The sequence below is a fragment of the Oryzias latipes genome, chromosome 17 (assembly GCF_002234675.1).
Source record: "Oryzias latipes chromosome 17, ASM223467v1".
NCBI lineage: Eukaryota > Metazoa > Chordata > Actinopteri > Beloniformes > Adrianichthyidae > Oryzias > Oryzias latipes.
The window spans coordinates 7,944,494-7,967,649 of NC_019875.2; the positions used below are offsets into that span (position 1 = coordinate 7,944,494).

The following is a 23,156-nucleotide window of genomic DNA, read 5'->3' on the forward strand; positions in this document are numbered from 1 at the left end:
ATGTATATAATATAGAATACATTTCTTTTTCCTTTAAATTTAAATTCTTATCAAGATATTTGGATTCTTGACATTGACGTTGTCTAAAAGTGTACCAGTAAGTAAGTTATTCAACATTTTACCCAATAGGGCAGGATTAAATAAAAAAAATACAACTGTTATTGTTCGCCTGGGGCCTCCAATCTGATAGTGTTCCCTGCACAGCTGCTCAACGAATGCTGGGTTTAGATCATCTACACTCACACATCGTCTCAATTATGAAGCTCCAGCACAAGAAGTTTATATTTATGGAATGTGTATAAAAACAAGAGCACACAAGTTCATCCTTGTAAAAAAACACATAAGCTAAATAGGAGAATGCTGACTTAATGCAGCGGAGTAGGAATCTGTGAGTTCAGTCACCCAAGAGAAACATCCAGAAAAACAATCAGAGGAGGTTGTTTATACAGTCAGACCTATGCTTAGACAATATTATTACAAGATGTAAACCAGGACAGTTTATTGCTCATCTTTCTCTACAGCCAGTGAGTTCTCTATTGATTCGTCCAGAACTTTCTTCATTGTTTCTATTAACTGAATTCTTGAAAATTATTACTTATTTTATGAGGATTTTTATTTTCTTAAAGAGTCAAGAAAGAAAGAAAGATTCTGTTTGGGCACAGCTAAGAAAAACATACTCATTTCTGAAATTACTTCAGTTTTTAAATGTTGACGTTTTTGTGCAAAAAAAACGCCCGTTGTTAGTCTTTTGAGGGACTTTGTGACAGTCTCACAAATTTTCCTGTGTAGTAAAAATCCTGCAAGGACTAAACATGTAGAGGTGCAAAACTGAAGTGCGTAATTATAGAGGAAAAAAACACTTTTAGGACAAAAATATTTAAATCTGTGTCAAAAAGCAAAACTACGACCGAGTTTTAGGGCCCATTAAAAAGTAAAATTACAAGATATAAAGTAGTAAATTTATGAGAAAAAAACTATGAGATTAAAATCAAGGTGAGCACACGGAGCAGCAAGTGAACGCCGCGCAGCAGCAGAGCAGACCGACTAAACTTATTTATACACAGGAAAGCTGCATGTTAATTAATTAATTTATTTATTTATAATAATAATATAATAATTTATTTATTTATTTTTCCAAATTTTTGGAAGCTCATTTGTTTGATTTACGATATATTAATGTTTCATTTGTTGATGGGCGGCTTGCAGGATCTCTCGATAATGAAGCTATTGGTATCCCTGCAGTTGTCCACTTCAATCCTTTCTTTCTCCATGAAAGACAAGATCTCCAAGATGTCAGACTTTTTTATTAACTACTGTTTTAGATTCTGATCAAATTATAATAATAGGGGATTTAAATATTCATATTGATGACCCCCAGTGACTGTCTAGGAAATGCTTTTGATCATGTTGGTTTCACACAAAACATAAATGAAACCACTCACTGTCATAAGCACACCCTGGACCTTGTTTTAACCCATGGTATAGAGATCAGCCAGCTGAGTGTCCTTCCTCATAACCCCATCATTTCTGATCACTTTCTGATTACTTTCCAGTTTACATTAGAACTTGCTACTGCCCCAGTGAACAAAAAACAGCTTAGAAGAACCTTAACTGACCGTTCTGTGTCTGAGTTTAAACTCACAATTCAACCAATACTTAGTAACACGCTGAGGAAATACTCTGAGACCAGCTTCCATAGCATCAGTCTTGGTATAAGCGACCAATTTGTTAGTGATGCCTAAAAAGCCCTCAGGAGTACACTTGATGTTGTTGCCCCCCTGAAACCTAGGCTCATTAGACAAAACCGAGTAGCACCGTGGTTTCAGTTGGACAAAGAATGGCGTCGCTCCGGTTCAGAGCAGTCTCTGAATTCCTGGAAAAATAGCCCCTTAAATTATAAAAAAGCTCTGCGTGAGCTAGAAGCCAGTACTATTCAACCTTAATATCAGAGAATGGAAATAATCCAAGATTTCTTTTTAGTACAATTGCCAGATTAACCTGCAGTCTAGGGCTGCACGATATGAGGAAAGTTGCGATATGCTATATTAGTATTAAATACTGCCATGACGATATAACTAGCGATATTTGAACAAATAGTAAAACAACCAAAAACCTAATTTACATTTCACAGTAGTTTGATTTAAATAACAGTAAACATACCTTAAATTAGACTCCAAATGAAACTAGTCTGCATGGGAGGCGAGCGTCTGACATAAAAAGGCTTCATCCGATTGGTCAAATGCATAACTGGATTTACTTGATTCGCTAAATACTTCAAGCTGCCATAAGATTGTTTTGGCACATTTAAAGTAACCATTTATTGAGATTTTCGCCATGTTTTGTGATATGCATATTGCACAGCTTGATATCGGGATAACGATAAATCTGCGATTTATTGTGCAGGCCTATATATTGCAGTCAGACCTCAGTAGAACCACATATTCCTATTACTCTCAGCTCTGATGATTTTCTTACATTTTTCGATAGTAAAATCTCAAATAATAGACATAAGTTGAATTAAGTTATTCCTACTATCAGCCCAGAGCAAGCTGAGGCGGTAGAAGTGGAGGCATCCATAGAAAACTCTGTAACTGTCAGGTTGGGGGGGCCGGTGAGCAGGAAGGACCGAAATTGCAGAGACGGGAGGGACATGGTTCCAGGGCAAGGGATTTATTTAACAAAAAGCGCTGCAGAGCAGGGTAACAAAATAAAACTCACTGTGGGCAAAACTTGAAAACATGGTAGAAGACAGACATGGATATGACAGCCAGGGAAGACACGTTAATGGACCCGCAAAAGAGGAAGGCAGAGACAATACTTAAATACAGACAGGACAGACAAGACACAGGTGAATATGCATAAAGGGGGGAAAGGGACCATGGAAGTAAAACTCAAGAGCATGACAAAACAGGAAACCTTTCAAAATAAAACAGGAAACCGAACTCAAACATTAATGAAACAAGACGGAAAGCAAAAACCAATAGAAAGAAACCCAAACCATGACAGTAACATTAGACTGTTTCACTGCTGTGGATCAAGCAGAAAAAACATCAATTATTACGTCTTCAAAAACCTCAACTTGTCTCTTAGACCCAATTCCCACTAGGCTTTTTAAACAAACCCTCCCCCTAATTAATGAATCTATATTAACTATAATAAATACATCTCTAGAAACAGGTCATGTGCCACAGTCTTTTGAATATGCAGTTGTTAAACCTCTCTGAAAAAGCCCAGTTTAGATCCTAGCAACCTGGCCAACTGGTGAAATCATGTGTCTAAAACAATCTAAATTCTTTGACAGAGTTGGTGGCCCCTCTTGCAAAGTGAAGAACACAAAACTTTTTCAAAAACTTTAAGATATGCCTTTTTTGCATTAATCATTTCAGATTCTTGACTCCCCACTCCTGTGACTATAACATAGTGACCTGAAGGAAAGCAAAAATAAAAGCACAAGTGAAAGTGCCTGCCGATTCCCAACTGACAGAAGGTTTAATTTCAACCAGACATTGAGGACTTTCTCATGGGCTGCAAGTTAAATCTTCAAAAGGAAGCAGCTTTCTTCAAGCGTTCTCAGACCCAAGGGGAATCGTCCTTCAAGCCTCTCAGCATCCAACCTTTTCTCTCCACATCATGCTCAGATCTATTTTTCCCTCTGACAATTCATCATTTCTATTTTTGAAGTAACATACCATTAATGAATAAAAAGATTAAAAAAGTGCCGTCGGAGGCAGTCCTTTACCATTTGCAATTATTTCAGGAAGAGGTCTCAATTTGTCTCTGTGGAAAAGTCCCTTCAACAGAGAGGAAGTCTTGAAACTAACAGTAATCTGCAGCTATGACAGTACAGGATAAACAAAATCAATTTCCTCAGGAAAGATTATACCTGATTCAGGATTAAAATCCATCCATCCATTTTTTAAACCTGTGTTATTTCTGACGGGGTCACAGGGCTGCTGGAGCCTAACCTGGCTACTGTTGGGCATTTTAATCCTTATTAGGATTAAAATGTAGATCTAAATTAAAAAAGGGAAACTACATGGAAAAGGCTAAACTTCAGGCTAAATTTAATAATGCTTTTAGTTTTTGATAAAAGCTTGGATTACCTATAGGCTATCAAATTCACATTAGCAAAACTCCACCAGCAGGTTCCAGAGGAGCTTCACAAAAGATTGCTCACCGTGCAGTGCTCCCCCAACCCTTTTTCTGACCCCAGACTGGTTTAATGTCAGACAATATTTTCACGGACTGGCCTGTACGAAGCTGAAAAGGCATCGTGATATAAATATTTATTTTTAGCCTCATGTTTCTCTTAACTTTTGAGGCTAAAATTTATCTGCATCCTCTTTAAAATATCAGCAGCTGGTTTTGTACTTAGGAAAAACGACCCCAAAGCGGTATTTTGATCTAGTCATTCATCTCTTGTCAAGGATTTGAATTCGGACACAAAAGCAGGACGGCAGAAGTTTGAATCAAAAAAGGATCTTTTAATCCAAGGAAGGCTCTTAAGCTCGTAAAGACCGAGGTAAAACAAGTAGAACGATCCGGTGACAAGTGAAACCAAAACAGGAGCTTATATACACACACATAAATGAAAACAGGTGGGTAAACAGGTGCCGGTGAAGACCGGGGTAAGTTACCTAAAGAACCAACAGAAGACAGAACATGAGTTAACAAAATAAAAGCCCGAAACCCGGAAGTGAGACAAAGATGAACCGCCCTGGCCCCGGCTCCTGACAGTACCCCACCCTCAAGGGGTGCCTCTGGGCGCACCACCGGGCCTGTCAGGGTGACGCCTGTGGTACTCCCTGAGCATGCCTTTGTCCAACATCCTCGATGTGGGTTCCCAGGACCTCTCCTCAGGACCGTAACCTTTCCAGTCAACCAGGTACTGCAGACCCCGGCCCCGACGTCTGACGTCCATGATACGTTTGATCGTCCATGCAGGCAGACCGTCGATGATGCGAGGTGGCGGAGGTTGAGATGGAGGGGGCTGGAGAGGACTAGTAACATGGGGTTTGAGTTGGGAAACATGAAAAACTGGATGTATGCGCATGGACTGAGGAAGGCGTAGTCGGATCGCCACAGGGTTGACGACCTTCTCCACCTCGAACGGCCCGATGAATCGTGGAGACAGTTTTCTAGACTCTGTCCGCAGCTTGATGTTGGCAGTGGGCAGGATTACTAACTGACCTGGCACGTAGGTAGGCGCTGGTAGCCGATGCTGATCAGCCAGTCTTTTGTTAGCTGCGGACGAGCGAAGAAGAGCAGCGCGAGCCTCCCTCCAGATCCGTCTGCAGCGGCGGTAGAGGTGTTGTACCGACGGTACCGCCACCTCCTTCTCCTGCTTTGGAAACAATGGGGGTTGGTAGCCTAGAGAACCCTCAAATGGGGACATACCCGAGGCAGATGACATCATTGAGTTGTGGGCATACTCAACCCAGGGCAAAAGGGTGCTCCAAGAGGTCTGGTGCCGGGAACAGATGCATCGGAGGGCCACCTCCAGGTCTTGATTGGTCCTCTCGGCCTGCCCATTTGACTGTGGGTGAAAGCCCGAAGAGAAACTGACCGTGGGACCAAAAGCTGCACAGAAAGTCTTCCACACTTGTGAGACGAACTGTGGTCCACGTTCAGAAACAATATCAACCGGAATCCCATGCAGACTGAACACGTGTTCCACAATGAGTCTGGCGGTCTCTGAGGCCGAAGGCAGCTTCTTCAGGGGCACGAAGTGAGCTGCCTTGGAAAATCGGTCCACAACAGTCAGGATCACAGTTCTGCCAGCAGATGAGGGCAGGCCGGTCACAAAGTCTAGGGCTATGTGTGACCAAGGGCGGCTCGGAACAGGTAAGGGATGCAGCAGGCCAGCTGGGGATCGATTGTTGACCTTGTTTTGGGCGCAGATCGTGCAGGCAGAAACGAACTCCCGGGCATCCCTCGCCAAACTGGGCCACCAGAAACAGCGACGCAGGAAGGCGATCGTCCTGTGTACCCCGGGATGACAGGTAAGCCGAGTAGCGTGCGCCCACTGGAGGACCTGGCTCCTAACGGCCCTGGGAACATAGAGTCTGTTAGGGGGCCCCCCACCAGGGTCTGGCTCCCGGGCCTGTGCAGTCTTGATCTCCCTCTCCAGCTGCCAGGAGAGGGTACCCAGAACACAGGAGGCAGGAATTACAGTTTGAGGAAGGGAATCCTCCATAGCCGGTTCCAGTTGTCGGGAGAGAGCATCTGGTTTAATGTTCTTGGAGCCAGGCCGGTACGACACCACAAAATCAAACCGAGCGAAAAAAAGTAACCACCGTGCCTGCCTCGGGTTAAGCCGTTTTGCGGTCCGGATATAAGACAGATTTTTGTGGTCCGTCCAGACCACAAAAGGCTGTCCCGCCCCCTCTAACCAGTGCCGCCACTCCTCCAATGCCAGCTTGATAGCTAAAAGCTCCTTATCTCCCACGTCGTATTTCATCTCCGCCGGAGTAAGCCGGCGGGAAAAAAAAGCGCAAGGATGAAGCTTATTGTCAGCACCCTGCCGCTGGGACAGCACAGCTCCAACCCCGACGTCCGAGGCATCAACCTCCACAATAAACTGGGCGGAGGGGTCCGGTTGGATGAGAACTGGGGCGGTGGTAAAAAGGTGTTTGAGCCGCCAGAAAGCAGCCTCTGCAGTCTCTGTCCAAACAAAAGGAGAGGAGGTGGAGGTCAAACCCGTAAGGGGGGCCGCGACCGAACTATAACCCTTAATAAAACGGCGTAGGTAATTGGCAAACCCCAGGAATCGTTGAAGCTGCTTCCGATTGACCGGAGCAGGCCAATCAACCAACGCGCTGACCTTAGCTGGGTCCGGTCGCACCTCCCCCTCCACAATCACAAAACCCAAAAATGACACACTGGAGGAGTGAAAATCACATTTTTCTGCCTTGACGAAAAGCTTGTTCTCCAATAGGCGCTGAAGAACCAGACGAACATGCCGCCTATGTTCGCCGGGACTCCTGGAGAAAACAAGAATATCATCAAGGTACACAAAAACAAAATGGTGAATGTAGTCCCTGAGTACATCGTTTATCATGCCCTGAAATACAGCTGGAGCATTAGATAGTCCAAAAGGCATCACCAGATACTCGTAATGTCCCAAATGCGTGTTGAAGGCGGTCTTCCATTCGTCACCCTCCCTGATGCGAACCAAATGGTACGCATTCCGTAAGTCCAATTTGGTGAAACACCGGGCCTCCTGCAGCGTCTCAAAAGCGGAGTTCATAAGTGGAAGAGGATAATGGTTCTTTACCGTAATGGCATTCAAACCTCGGTAGTCAATGCATGGGCGTAGTGTTCCATCCTTCTTCCCCACGAAGAAAAACCCCGCCCCCACAGGAGACGAAGACGGTCTGATAAGGCCCGCCTGAAGAGAGTCAGTTACGTACTGCTCCATTGCCTCCCTCTCGGGTTTGGACAGGCTATAGAGATGGTTCTTGGGCAGTGTGGCACCCGGCTGCAGTTCAATAGAGCAGTCATACGGCCTGTGCGGGGGCAAGGAGAGAGCCCGGAATTTGGAAAATACCTCCCCCAGGTCATGATATTCAGGAGGCACCTTGGAGAGGTCAGGTGAGGGCGGCTCCCCTACCGGGTCAGCGGAGTCAGACTCTGGATGCCGAGCTGAGCGTAAACAGGCCTCGTGACAATGATTACTCCAACTGACTACGCTATTGGTTGGCCAATCAATGACTGGGTTGTGATTCAGAAGCCAGGGAAACCCCAGAACCACCGGATTATGAGGGGACTCAAAAAGAAAAAAACTGGTATGCTCGTGGTGGTTCCCAGAAAGGATGAGGTGAACAGGTTCAGTGATCTGGTTAACGGTGGCGACCACCTCACCGTTGAGGGAGATCACCTGCCAAGGGCGGGGAAGGGACTTGGTCCTAAGACCGGCCTGTTTGGCTAGCTCAGCATCCATAAGGTTCTGTTCAGCCCCAGAATCTAACAAGGCCCGAACAGGAAACCCCCCACCCTTAGACACAATGTGACCCTCCAAAAGACAGGAGGTGGATTTAGAATCGACGGGCACCTGGCCTCCGCTTGTCAGTGTGCCCACCTTTAATGACGAGCGGAAGCTTTTGGGCAGTTCTTACAGTAATGACCCCGCTGACCACAGTAAAGGCACTCACCTGCTGCCATCCTTCGTCTACGCTCAGTGGGGGACAAACGGCCACGACCCAGCTGCATAGGTTCCTCCAACGGGGCTGCAGGAGGCACTGTGGGGGTAACAGAAGACATATGAGGGGAGGGCTGGACGTAAACGTCAGGGTGTCCCCTGAACTGTGAAACGTCCACCCGGCGCCCCCGCCGACGATCCTGCAGTCGATTGTCGATAGGAATCACCAGGGCGATAAGAGGCTCCAGGGATGAGGGCAGCTCCAAGGGAGCTAAGTGGTCCTTCAGCTCCTCTGATAATCCCTCTAGAAAAGCGTCCGTAAGCGCTGCGGGGTTCCACCCGCTCTCTGAAGCGAGAGTCCGGAACTCAATAGCATAATCCGTCACCCGACGGTTACCTTGTGTCAGCCGCATCAGCGCCCGAGCCGCCTCTCTGCCGGGTTTCGTGTGTTGAAAAACCTGGGTGAAGGCGTCGAGAAAGGCAGAGAGAGAGGCGCAGGTCGCTCCTCCACGTTGCCACTCCGCAGTGGCCCATGCTCCGGCTCTGTCAGAGAGGTGTGATATCATAAATGCCACCTTGGCCCGATCAGTAGGGAAACTGGCTGCCTGCAGCTCGAAATGGAGCTCGCATTGAGTGATAAACGCCCGACAATCCCCTGAGTTGCCGGAAAACCTCTCTGGTCGGGCCAGCTGAACCCCCGGGGCGAGTTACGTCGTCTGGACTGGAATCACCGGTGTCGGCGCAGAGGTAGAGTGATGTGGCGGATAAAATGACGGCGGCTGCTGGAGCTGCTTTGCCAATGTCTCAATGCGATCACCGATCATGGTCAGCTGTTGCTCCTGGCGCCCAGCCATCTCCAGCATACCTCGTCTGAGGTAATTTAGCTGTTCTTCCTGCTGGAGAATGACCCTCTCCTGGGCGTCGCTGCTCGTTCGTGGAACTCCTGCGTCCGCTGCGTCCATGATGACCGGATCGTAATGTCAAGGATTTGAATTCGGACACAAAAGCAGGACGGCAGAAGTTTGAATCAAAAAAGGATCTTTTAATCCAAGGAAGGCTCTTAAGCTCGTAAAGACCGAGGTAAAACAAGTAGAACGATCCGGTGACAAGTGAAACCAAAACAGGAGCTTATATACACACACATAAATGAAAACAGGTGGGTAAACAGGTGCCGGTGAAGACCGGGGTAAGTTACCTAAAGAACCAACAGAAGACAGAACATGAGTTAACAAAATAAAAGCCCGAAACCCGGAAGTGAGACAAAGCCCTGGCCCCGGCTCCTGACATCTCTGAGCATTCCTCTAAAAACCTGCGCTCTGAGCACCATCACCTCCCAATCCACAAAAGCAACTGGTTTTGAACAACCTTCACATTTATATGTATGAAAGTGGGGGAACAGCCCCTTCCAGGAAGAGTCTGCGCTGCCAGCACCGCCACCGGGCTGGCACACACAACCCCTTTCTCCACTGAGCTTTCATTTGATACACACTGCCATCTTTGCAGAAGTTCTGATGTTTGTTTTTGTCGGCGAAACACAGACTCGCTGCTAAGGCCGTCTCTAGGCTGACGTCATGAAATGGGTGGAAACCCGCAAGGAGCAAAAGACGGTGTCTCAGAGATCGAGTCATCTTACTGTGTAGGAACTGCTAAATTTTGATTTTATCTCAGCCTGTAACTGTCATAGTCGAACCTTAAAAATTGGATGCCAACTTCCACCTCGACCATCTTTTAAGGTTCGACAGATAAATACAAAAAAAGAAAAAGAACAGTCACTAAAACTGGTATTTTCTAAAAGCAATACTAAACATGAATCCACCGTTGAGGCACGTCTATTAACAGCACACGTTACTATTAGACAGGCATTTGCTGAGTATTATCCATTATTATTATTATGGTGTGTGGGAAAAACTGTCACAATAAATCCGTACTTGGATTAAAGAATCCTGGTTTTTGTGTGTAAATTGAGATTTCTTTTATTTTGAAGTGAAGGGTTCTTCTTCTGTGTCCTCACTGACTGCAAAAATAAAATTTAAAAAAAGTTTGACTTTTGTTAACTTTACTAGATTGAGGTTTTCAACTTAGTGGTTGGCACAGTTTTTATAACAAAGTAGCGGATGTATTTTCGACACCTTACCAAGCGACTTGAAATATGTCAACAGTGATTCAGATGTGGTGGAGAGTCAGATTATATAAAACTGAAAAATTGTAGTTTGTGGTTTTTTTCCTCAGCATCTCAGTACCAATTATCCAATGTGCCAGAAAATAATTAACAATTTCCTTCTGAAGTAATATTGTAACTGTAATGTGAATTTCTAAGACCCTGTTCAGGAAGGAACAGGTTGATTGGTTGAAGGGTGATTTTGTCTTGATATGAAGTTAGGTTATTAAATGTTATATCAGTGTAACAATGGCTCCAACCATGATTAAACTTAAAGCACTTTTTCTATTGTTTCTGTTACCTCTGCAGCCTGATTATTCCTGCATGTGTGATCCTGCTGAGCAGAGCATCTTATAGCCTGCCGACTCACAAATAATTCATTGTATGTTGTACTGATAGTGGCGCATGGCCATCCAATGAGGACAACGCATCCAGATGGAGGTACAATATTCTTTGAATCCTATGAAAAAATTAAATCAGAAACCAAAACCAGAACAGGAACCAAGAAAACAAAAGGGTCTGAAACAGCTGTAAATGTACTGAGAAAAAAGATGTGACAACTGCTTCAGATCACTACTCAAAGTAGTTAAGGATATTGTTAATTACATGAGTGCGTCTCATATTTGGTCTGAATTTTAATAAAATACCCCAAAGTTCCCTTTGATATAATTATTATTCAATGATAAGAAACACCATTTTTATAAGTTTGATATTTATTACCCCAAAAATGAAAACAAATTCAAACAAAAAAAAAAAAAAAGTTGTCTATCTATCTATCTATCTATCTATCTATCTATCTATCTATCTATCTATCTATCTATCTATCTATCTATCTATCTATCTATCTATCATTTCAAAGAGAAATAAACTGCGATTACTCATTATGTTTGCAAGAATAACCCTTTTTGATCTGCTACCTGTTTTTTAACATGTTCTTTTTTCAGGATAAAGCACAAGTTATTCAAGTTATAAACTGACCAATCAGACAACTTAATAAAGGTATGTTGTCTCACGTTGAACGTTCGAAGCGTTTGATTGACAGATTCCTCTAAGCCCACTTTCAGTGGTCGGGGTGTTGAATTCCAACAAGCTCACTCACATGGCGACAGCCATGTCATGACAAAATGGCGACTGAATTGACTTAATTTAATTGGAACCACATGTAAGTAATTGTCTATGGGTGACCTTGCCCTGACTCAGTCCAATTCTCCTATACAGTCAATAATTAGCCTCTACACACTGTTCTTCCAGATCACTCAGGGGTGGGGTCTGATCATCCAGTCTGTGCTTCAGCTGGTCCCAGACGTGCTCTGTGGGTTTTAGGTCGGGTCATCTTCATATCTGGGACAATGTGGTGGAGCACATTATCATCCATGAACAGAAAATTGGCTGTATGCTGGTGGAATTCATCAGTGAACAGGATGGTAGAATATTGCTGCACTGACCAGGTTACACAGTCTTTTTCCCAATGAAAATGTTCATGGTGGTGTTCTGGTGTCAGCCAAGGTGTCAGTAAGAGTCACTTGCAACGGTCAGCTAACATTCAAGTCAAAGTGTTGGAGTCGGTTGTATACTCCTTACTTCTGGTCAGTGCATAGGTCCTTAGGCACTTATTGTGGTCTGTCATTGGCAGGGCTCCACTCCTGGGTCTGTCACAAACTCTGCCAGAACTTCTGTGTCTTGATGCAAGTCTGCTGATGACACTTTGAGACACACCAAGTTCAGCTGTAACATCTGACTGCCTACTACCAACCCGAAGGTGTGCTATGGTCAGGTGTCGGTGCTTGTATGTTAAGCGACAACATGTGTTAATGGCTGGCTGTTTGAATGAAAAACTTGGAATGACTTTTTGGCAAAAATCAGCTTTTTATACCTACAAAATGTTCAAATTGAAGGGCTGCATGGTGTGGTTAGCATCCTTGCCTTACATACAGTGAGAAGGCTGTGGTTCAAATCCCGGCAGGGACCTTTCTGTGTGGCGTTAGTATGTTCTCCTCATGCATTGGTGGGTTTACTACGGTCACTCTGGCTCCTTCTCACAGTCCTAAACATGCCTCATAGGTTGATTGATAACCCTACATTGCCCTAGGTGTGTCTGCTTGTGTGACCCTGTGAAAGGCTGGTGACTTGATCAGAATGGACCCCTCCTCTAGCCAGAACAGCCTGTTATCCCTTGAAAGTATAAAGCAGGTTAAGAAAATAGATGGATGGATGTTGAAACTGGTGCCACATTGAAAAGGTTTTTCTTTTAGAATGTTATGGTTTTGGCCCCAATAAGTAGGGCTACTATGTGTAAAACACAAAATGAAGTGAAACAAAAACAGTTTTTCAATTTATACTTTTTTCCTTTATTTTAAGAAGTTTAGCAGTAAACTTCTTAAAGCCAGTAAAACTGGCTCCAAAACCTGCCAACTATTTTCAGTATTTTGGCTGATCAGTTTGGATGGGTATAAATGTTTCCTCCTAACTTTGGTTTTCACTCCTACTCCATATTTGATTAGCCTTCTTTTTTTAAACATCTTTTCCTCTAGTCTTTTTTACTGGGACTATATTTGGCTCTGGAACGTGCCTCCTAAAAGCTGAGGCTCTGACTTTCAAGTGTTTCTGAGTATTTCTGTGAAAGGGCACAGACAAAAAAAAAAGATGGATTACTTAGATTGAGTTATTTCTTCATGCTTTGCTGAGCTTGGATCTGTGCTTGGGCCATTTTGCTTGCCGTGTGCACACACTTTTTACACTCTCCTCCTCTTCTGTCCTCTCTCAACTTTTCTCCTTGCTATTTTCCTTCCTTTCGCCCTTTACAGACATTACTTCCCTTCAAAGTGCCATAAATAAATTTCCCCAGAGCTTAACGCAGCTTTTTAGATTCTGCTTACGAAGACGGGAATGAACTCCCTTCTGTTGAAATTCTCTTGGAACCACTTGGTGAGGTCAAGAGCAAATTAGCCTGCAACCTCTTTGTATTCATTTTGGTACAAAGTAAAACAAACAAAGAAATGTTGTCATGAACCGTGGAGAGAAATGCTCTAATAAACAAGTAAAAACACTGCATTGGATTTTGTAGAAGTGAAGGAAGAAAACATTATGAAAAGTTGTGTAAATAGGTAAAAGAATAGGAGCCACTGTGCTCTAACTTGTAGTTCGTTCAAACCTTGATTTGCCTGATTTGCAATAAAAAAATTTCTCTTTTCATTTTGTTGAACAGATAATGGAGTCGTTACATCAGTAGCATTAGAAGGCATAAATACTCATCCCTTTAGATTAGGTCACAAAAACAGTTAACTAACAATTACTTAATGTTTAAAAACTACAGGAATGAATCTTGATTTGATTGATTTTGTAAATGAGCTTATGACTCAGCGTCCACCTCTATATAATTTGTTTGTAAATCATTTAATACCTAATTTAAAAATTTTAAACTGTTGATGAATTAAGTCTTAAAATGCAATTATTAAACACATCATAATAATCATTTGTCACCAAGAATAAATCATTCATAAGAACATATAAAAGCTACGTGCTAATGCTTACTAAAGCAGGAGTAATGCTTTGTAAATAATTAATTAAGTTTTTACTCATTATAAGTAAGTTAGTTATAATGAGTTTAGTCTTCGTTAAGCTAATGCTTAACATAATGTGTAGTTATTATAAAGTGTTACTGCATCCCTTACTGGTTTTTGTTCTAAAAAAAAAGGAATAACGGTACCATTAGGATAGGTGCTTTTGTTGGGTAAGCTGCGTTCACCCTTGGTGCTAAATGTCAAAGCGAGACAAATTTTGGAAATCCAGCTCTAGGCATTTTCTTTTACAGCTACATTCCGGTATATGAAAGAGTTGGTGCCAAATAAAATGTTTATGTATTCATTTATTTTTCTCCACGAACAAATTTCAAACACTTGGAACTTCTGTGAATTAAAGGGGACAGCATCCATTTGTTACTAACAAATCCCTGGATCAAAGTCCAAATGGTTTAACTTTCAACACGCCGCTGGTTATAGAGTTCAAAAAGGTCGTAGAAACATGCAGAGCCATGCATGAATGCTAGAGTTTTGAAAACTTAGGCCTAAAACGCAGACTTTTCATAGAAAGTGGTCACTTGAATGCGTGTTGCTGGGGGCGGTGTGAACGTCTCCCAACACTGGAGTATGAGGGGCCGTATAAGACATTATTTATTCTGAACCATTCACATTCATACATTCTTGCTCTCACAGTCATATATACTCTCTTTCGCATACATATATTCTCTTACGCATCCATATATTCTCTCTCTCACATTCATACATTCTTGCTCTCACAGTCATAGATACTCTCTTTCGCATACATATATTCTCACTTGCACATCCATATATTCTCTCTCTCGCATGCATATATATTCTCTTATGAATGTGAGAGAGAGAATATATGGATGCGTAAGAGAATATATGTATGCGAAAGAGAGTATATATGACTGTGAGAGCAAGAATGTATGAATGTGAATGGTTCAGAATAAATAATGTCTTATACGGCCCCTCATACTGGAGCTCTTTGGAGCTGCAGTCCGCCTTAAAACATATTGACAGCAGACACACGGCTTCTTAGTATGAATGTGAATGCATGCAGTCCTGCTCTGCCAGTCATTTGTAACCCATTAAAGTCTGAGAGGCCACACCAAAAGACAGCAGCAGCTGAAAATTAAACAGTTTGGAGCAGAAAAGAGCAAATTAAAAATAGGAACAGTCATGTGACGACACCAGACAGTCAGAGAGCAGATGGGACCTGAGCTTCAGCTGAGGCCCAGCAAAAGTCTTAAGGCCTGTTCACACCGGGACGAATTTCGCCGGCGATTTTCGCCGACGTTTAACGCCTCGTGACTAAACAAAGGGCCCCAATGAGAGTGTGCACACCGACGCGAAAAAACGCCAGGCGTTAAAGCGTCAAAAAAAAAAAACGCCTCGGGTTCGTTTTTTTTTTTCGACGCGTCGCGTCGAAATCTACTCGACCAATGAGAACGGCGCTTTTGCTCACGTGTCTGGAGCTTCTGAAGTTACAGTAAAACACAACTTGGGGGCGCTCAAACAAAACTGCCTTGCTGAGCACACATACCAGCGAAGAAGATAGACGCCAAGTAGCGTCTACACAGCCGCGAAGCAATAATGACGGACATTCTAAAACATCCCCGAACCAAGCACCAGTTGGAGCTACTGGTGCTTGAAATATTCATGTTTTCTTTGTTTGATTCTGACAAGCGTGTAAATACTTGCTCTCTTCTTCTGAGTGAAAAGCGACTTTAAGAAGCGTAAAGTTGCGCAGCGCCACCTTGTGTACAGGAGTATTTCGGTTTTACATTAAGCGCCATCTAATGTCAGGGAATGAAATTGCATGTTCACTCCACTCATCGTCAGCGAAAATCGCCTGGGTGTGAACACAAAAAACGTGGCGAAAAACGCTGGCGAATAACGCCTGGCGAATATTCGTCCCGGTGTGTACGGGCCTTAAGACTAAGTTTTTTCAAACTTTAATGTTTGAACAAGTCTAAAACTGCTATATTTGTGTACTTTTGTCTTAGAACTAAGCCAAAGACAAAGCCGAGCAATTGTGAAAATACTTGTGTGGCTTATGTATTTATCTTGATTGATTGAGTGTTTAATTGATTGATTGATTTCCTTTCATTTTCAAATGCAAAATAAATTAGTCAAAGAAACATGATCATTAGAAAGTGAAGCGTTCGAAAAAGGAGCAGATAGAAAGAAAAATCTGAGTAATTTCCACCCCCGTTATGCATACCTTTTACATATTACATAAAAACAAAAGCATTTAAGAAAAAAAAGCTTCAAGGTGCCAAAACAACATCATGAAGTCATGATTGTTTGTACTTTGTCGCATGGCTTTTCATTTTCTAATTTCTAGGTTTCTCACTCAGTACTTTTAAATTGTGTAACAGTATTAATGATTTTTATATTTTCTACATGTTTGTTTCACCTTTGATGAACTGAGTAAATAGGTGGTCAAATGCACGCTTTCATTGTTTCAGCTTGCTGCTGCCCCTCATTGTCACAGACTCTGCAAGCGAAGTGGATCCCTTTTTATTCCTGACATAATCCATCAGATGTTTCCTGAACAACCACACAGATCTATATGAACGTCACATCCAGTTTAGGATGCAGAAATGCCTTTTCTGCTTCATATCTTCCCTTCCATTAAAAGGTCCCTTTTTATAGCATTTTTATTACCTTGGCTCAATGCCCTTTTAGGAGGGATCTTTAGCTGTGAGGTTGTGGAGAGGAGCTACATTTTATCAGCCACACTGTCTCCACTCATCTATCACTAAAAAGCCCAGTTGACTGTTTGCCATTAGCTCTGTGGCACCCATTAAAGCTCACACTGAGAGCTGGAAGAGCTATTTTTGTCCACTTTGTGTGCCATTCTGTCTGTGGGTTGAGCAGTACCCTTCCATTGGGTCAGGGTCGCCCCTCTGTTTTTCAGAGTGTCTGACCCTCCTGTGTTTACTGGAAAGCACTCATAAGGTGACAGCGAAGCCACAAAATTCCAAACCATGCTGAGGAGCTGAACTGTATAAGGGCTGTTGAGTTCTTGATAAACTAGTGTTTATCAAGAACTGCTTCCTGCAGAGAAAAAATATTAATTATGTAAAAAAAAAGTTTAAAGAAAATAACATTCTCTATTTTTATAGGTGTGAATATACTTCCAAATTTGCTGAACCAGCTAAAACACTTTTATTTAAAGTTTATGCGATAACTAGTGCAGAAAAATACATCATAGCCTTTGACCGGAACTTTAAGATTACTTTTTTTTTTAACTTGACTGGACATTGGTTGTTTTTTTTAATTTGTTTTTTCGGGAGGGTTGCTTTCAGCTAAATTAACAAAATCTGTATTAGCTTGTTTTTTTGTTGTTGTTTTTTTTTGGCCATCCTAAAAAAATTTCTGTCTCTGATTGATCTCTACACATTTCAGATGATGATGTTGACTCTGATGAAGGCTCTGTAAAGTTTCCTGTTTGTGTTGTTAAATGTCTTGGTCACGTGATTTGATAAAGCTGCCTGTGGGTCTGCCAGTTGATAGCTCCAGCTACGGAAGATTACCGGCTCCAAACACACATGGCATCACTTGGAGATCATTCAGATTCAGCAGCCTGGAGCCGGCGGGATAAATTGTACAGATTGGTGCCGTTTCTGTTTGTTTTTCTTGATTTTTTTGTTCTATAGCTGTTAAAGAAAAATGATTTGGTTTGTTTGGTTTGCTGTAGTTTATAATTCTTTGGTGTATTTAAGTTCATTTAGCAGAACCTCCACTTAACCGCCTTTGTTGTTTTTCTGTGGTTTAGCTTTTGGTACAGCCTCTTGATTTTAAAAAAAAAGGCTTTGATGGAGTTTATTCATCAAAAGTTTTTAAGTTGCTCCATTCTGCCTCGTGTCTCCTGGCTTTGGGCCCTCAACAATCTCATTTCCTGACATAAACTCTGCAGACAGCAGCATCCCATTGCTTTTGGTTTACAGTCAGAAAGTATCTTTGGAAAGTATGTGAACATCAATCAACATCAGTTAGAACCCAAAAAGGACTAACAGAGCTGCTGAGCACCACTTTTTGTTTTGACAGAAAAAATCTTAAATAATATCAGGATGGATTCTTGCAAACTCTTCTTGTTTGAAAATAAACTAATTTTTATTATAAATCCATTAAAATATTAATGTAATTTAGGGTCAGCCTGTTTACTTCAGTTTCTTATGTACAGTTTTAATATATGGAAGTTTATTTCACTGATAAATCTGAAAAACGCAGAGGCAGTCGCTGGAGTTGTTAAGTGTTAACATTTTCGCCTGTGTTACTTTTCATTTGACAGTGCCGGGATGCAAAGGAACTTGGGACAGCATTGCATGCTGGGAGCACACTGGATTAGGAGAAACTGTCACGATCCCCTGCCCTCGAGCCCTTAAAACCATCTTTGGCAGAAATGGTGAGTTGTGATTTACTGAAAATTTAGAAAATATGTCCAAAGCTTTAATGTTTTGTTGCGGATGTTTGGACAGAGAATGGGAGGTCGAGTGTGATCTCTGCAACCAAAATGGACTGTCAGCAGAAGTTTATCCTGACATAATTCCCTAGATATTTTTACTGCATTATAAATGGATTTACATTATTGTCACGTTTGGTTTTGGAGGCAAAAACTGCATGTTTGCTTTGCATTTTTCTTTTTTCCTTCTTCTTTTTTTCGGCTCGTTTAAAGAGCTTATCCCATCCAAAGTTACCTATTTTGAGCTTTTAAGTGTATGACAATACTCAGTCTTCACAAAAGGAAACCCTAGTCTTAAATTCTTTGTTTTCATATACTATTCATTATAAAAAACGTTTCCTACTTGTCCTGTCCAGCTGAGCAAACAGATAAGAGCTGATGGCCTCTTGTGTCGGACAGATTCTACTGTTACAATAGGGGATTATGAATCTTCGGACACATAAGGTGTTTATTTGTATGAACACTTTTTGTATTTGAGGCTGAACTTTATTTATAGAAGTTATGTTTGTATACCATTTTTTTGGGCCTGACAGAAAGAAAGGAGGGAAGGATATGCTATTCACAAACATTTTTGTTTCATTTATCATCTGTTCTTTGAAATTTGTTCATTTTTGTGTGAACTATGCATGTTTTAAACACAATTACAGTAGTCTACTATCAAGGGACTCACTCTGATCATCTTTTGATTTTTTGTAAAGTGTTCCCAGTGGTCTTCTAATTATAATTCTGCCGTTTTTAGCTCAAATAAAAAAAAGTTTAAAAAAAGCGTTGTCCTCTCTGACATCATTTGAATTGTGGGAGGGACTGTTGGCGCATAGCAAGCCCGCCACCATTTCCCATCATCGAGAGTTCTCTGATTATGCACCCACCTGCTTGACCACTGCCCCTCACAGCCCCAGCCCAACATTACTGGTGCAACAAAATAGCGAGCAATATTGAAGCAATCTAGCTGTATCATTTTGAGCCAGATTCCAGCTCAGACGGGGAAAACAAAGATGTACATGGATGTAATCGTGTACAAGTAGATGCATATGGATGGAGCGGAGCAGGGAGCTTGTGGCCTGCCAAATGTAGCTTTATTTTACAAGTACGCTCCTTTGCAAACTGCATTTCTTCATCTGTTTCTGCTTCACAGCAATTTTAATAAACTCAGACATGCAATATAGAGCTTAATTTTCTTTATATATGTCCTCTATCATGGGAAAAATACCACAATAACATGTTAAAAACACCAGAAACAGGTTTTTCGTCCGAGTGGGTCTTTAACAAAAATACTGAACTGGTTTAACAACTCAAGTCTTAAAAGTCTGTAGATGTTTTTAAAGCATTAGGACCCTCTGTGGAGCTGAATCTGGCACTCTGTCCTCATGTCCCATGATTCACTCTCTGCGTTCAGTGGATTCCCGTGTGAACCCATCGCATTTCTTCTAGCTGCCGACCACATGGCAGTTCTGGGTTCTGCCCCGATTTGCATTGATGACTGAACATTAGCAAGCACCCGGCGGCTCGCTCAGACCCGAAGCTCCCTGACAGTTCCCTCTGTGGAACAGATCTCCAGAGGTTCTAAACTTCACTGAAATAGCACAGATGTGTTACATAAACGTGGAGAGGAGGGGGGTAACAGCTGTGCTCGCTGATCAATTTAGATCATATGTGAAAGAAGCGGGCTCAGATGTACTGTTGGTTTGTGCTCACTCAGTCTTCAGTTTTCTCTGGCCCGCGTACGGTCTGCATGAAGCTTCAACACTTGCTCATCTCCAGTGGCAGCAGCACTTGTGAATCTGCCGTTTATGCATGCATGGTGTTGTAGGCTATGGCCTCTCCGTGCCCTCTCTTTCTCCCTGAGTTATCATTTAACATCTAAATGCAGCCAAGTTGACGACACAGCTGCTCTCTGTAACTGCAGAGACCTATGCCACTCAAGTTTTACAGCATATTTATTATTTAGTAAAGGCTGAGCAACTTCATTTTTAAGTGTGAAGTCAACAATTCAGTTTAAGAATAAGAGACAAATATTTTTGCATCCATGCTTAAGCTTAGAAATTCTATTGGAACGTCACTTAATAATCACTTTAGCCACAAGTTTTTGAAAAACAGCAGCATAAATTTATTTCTAATGATAAATAAAAATGTGCTTGTTTATTTTTTATAGAAACTAAGAAAAAAAATCGTTTTTCTTCATTTTTTGTGTATACTAATTGATTTTCTGTCAATTACTTCAACTATGGATTAGATGAAAGACAGAAATTTCATTATAGGACATTTTTCATTTAATACTAGTGATGTAGGCTGTAAAATAATTTAAAAGGTTTCTTATCCTTTATCTATTTTTTTGTTTTAATTAAATGTTTTGCAGTCTATCCTCTTTTCAAATAGTTTGAATTTTTAGCCCTCCTTTAATTTATAATTTTAAAGTTACAAGTACATGACTAAACCTCTGTTTATGCTGAAGCAAAAATATTTTAAAAAATTAGGTAAAAACATGTTTTTTGCCCTTTTTCGACAAATAAACCTATTAAACTCATTAATTTGTCATGGTTTTAGTTTGTTGTGTCTTGTTTTTCGCTTTAGTTCTTGTTCTGTCTTGTTTGGTTCTGTTTCCTGTTTTATTTTGAAAGGTTTCCTGTCTTGTCATGTTTCTTGAGTTTTACTTCCTTTGGTCCCCATCTGCCCTAATCGTGTTCACCTGTGTCTTGTCTGCCCTGTCTGTATATAAGTCTTGTCTCTGCCTTCCTCCTGTGCTGCTCCATTACCTTCTGCTCATGTTGTTCACGTCTTCTTGTCTTGTCTCCATGTTTCATGCCACGCCAAGTAAGTTTTGTTTTGTAATCCTGCTCTGCAGCGCCTTTTGTTTGTTGTTTTGCATTAAACCCCCTTGTCCCTGAACCGTCTGCCTCCGCCTCTGCTACTGGGTCCAACCGGCTCTCAACCCTCCCCCCGCACATGACACAATTACAACTGTTAAATTATTACCGGTAACTCTTATATTTGAATTTCATTTATTTGAGTTTATGTTTTTTTTTCAATAAAATAATCAGTTGTTTAGAATTTAGAATTTCTTTGACTTTTAGTATTCTCTTGTCTAACATTTGTTATTTGAAACGTTCTGTGCCTTTAAGCACCTTATACCTTTAAACGTATTCTACGTCTTTTCTAAGCAAACAAAGATTCTTTTAAACACTTTGATTAAAACAAAATGAAAAAATAATCATCTTCCTAATGGTATTATCAGGTGAAGGAGGGTTGGTTGCATTTTCTCATAATTTAGTTTTTATTTTTATCATGCCGCCATTTTCAGCATCTGACAGTCTTCTATGCAAAACGGTTCAGTATTTCTGTGATTTGAGTCAGCTTTATAATAAAAGGCTTTCAGCAAAGGTTTAAATTTGATTGTAAATTAATTATTATATCCTCTGTTATATTTAGTTGTTTTTTTGGGTTCATACATTGAGTTTTCTTTTATTTGTCTGTAGTACAAAGTTAAATGTTTTTATTTTATTTTATCCTTACACTTATCTATCAAAATATAATCCCACCATTATTTATGGATCTGAAATGGCTTATAGTATAGTAATACTAACAGGACAGCCAACAAACATGACTGATACGTCTGTCTGTGAAGCAGAATTTGATGTTTGTCATGGTCTGCTTTGTCTCCATGTCTCCAAGAACATTTCTACATATTCTACAGTATTCGTTTTGCCTCAGTTTCCACATAAATGTTGTGCAACAGTGGCCACAGAGGCCCATGAGCACTCTCCAGCTGTATTTATAGCCATCACCGCGCTGAATTCATCTCTCAAGCTCGGCTGTGTTCAGCCTGCAGCGAGATGGTTTGAAGGAGGCAGAATTTTGGTTACTTCTGCTCAGCAAGCAAGTGACGCTCCGAAGCTTTTTACTCCGAATTCTAGGAACCTCCAAAAGGAGCTAAATTGCTCTGCGCTGCAGTGATTATTGGACCTCCAGAAAAAGTCCCTGAGCAGTTTACAGTCTGCTGGACAAGGCACTCATCTCAACGACATCAAGAAGGCTTTTCCACTGCAGGAACCTGCTGTGACGGTTCAACCATTAGCTTCCCACCAATCAAGGCGGAGGACAACCTGCAGCACAAAAGCTTTGCTATCAGACAAGATTTCTCTCCAGCGTGGGAAAACGACTGTACAGAAAAATCCCAAAGGGCAATCCAACCCTCACGAAACCAGTGGTTCAATGAGGTCGCGGCATACATACAGCTGTTTGAGACTCTGCCAAAACCCTAAAAATTGAGTTATCAGTTTAAGCTAAGTGGCTGTGACCTTTATGTGCAAAGGGTATCTGCTGTACTGTCATTGTGTATAACTTTTCTGCCAGCAGTGTGGTTCACTCGTACAAGGCTTTAGCAGTTCATTCTGTCAGGTTACACATCAATGACAACCATGACTACCGTATGTTTAAATTTATGCCAATAATCTGATTTTACGCCAAATCAATCCACATCCCGAAAATGGATGACCATGTTAATATGAAATTTTGAATAAGTCCTCTTTGGAGAAGACCAGGTTTAACGACCCACTCTGATAAAAATTGTGTTTTTGGTGTTTTTAACATGTTCTTGTTGCATTTTTTCTGATGATGCTTAACATATATAACCAAAATGAATCTTAAAACTGCATTTCTTTTTATTAACCTGATTTTTGTCATGTTAATGATGTGAAAGCACTTTTAAACATTAAATTTACAACAAAGATATGCAAAGTGGCTTAAAGAGAAAAAACTTTGTAAATGTTTAAGTTTGCTGTACAGTGTACTTTCTTTGTTGTTTTCTTAAACCTTAACATTGCTCGCCTTCCGGCACATCCCATCAGGTGT

At 41.5% G+C, this 23,156-nt stretch overlaps 1 protein-coding gene across 2 annotated transcripts in view; it reads left to right on the forward strand.

Moving 5' to 3' along the window:
* Positions 1 to 23,156, forward strand: part of LOC101155464 (vasoactive intestinal polypeptide receptor 2-like) — a 92,513-nt gene that overhangs the window by 29,518 nt on the left and 39,839 nt on the right. For both annotated transcript variants that reach the window (XM_023965399.1, XM_023965400.1), the window contains exon 3: positions 18,138 to 18,251. In XM_023965399.1, coding sequence (XP_023821167.1) covers positions 18,138 to 18,251 — 114 coding nt within the window. The remainder of the gene's footprint in view (positions 1 to 18,137; positions 18,252 to 23,156) is intronic.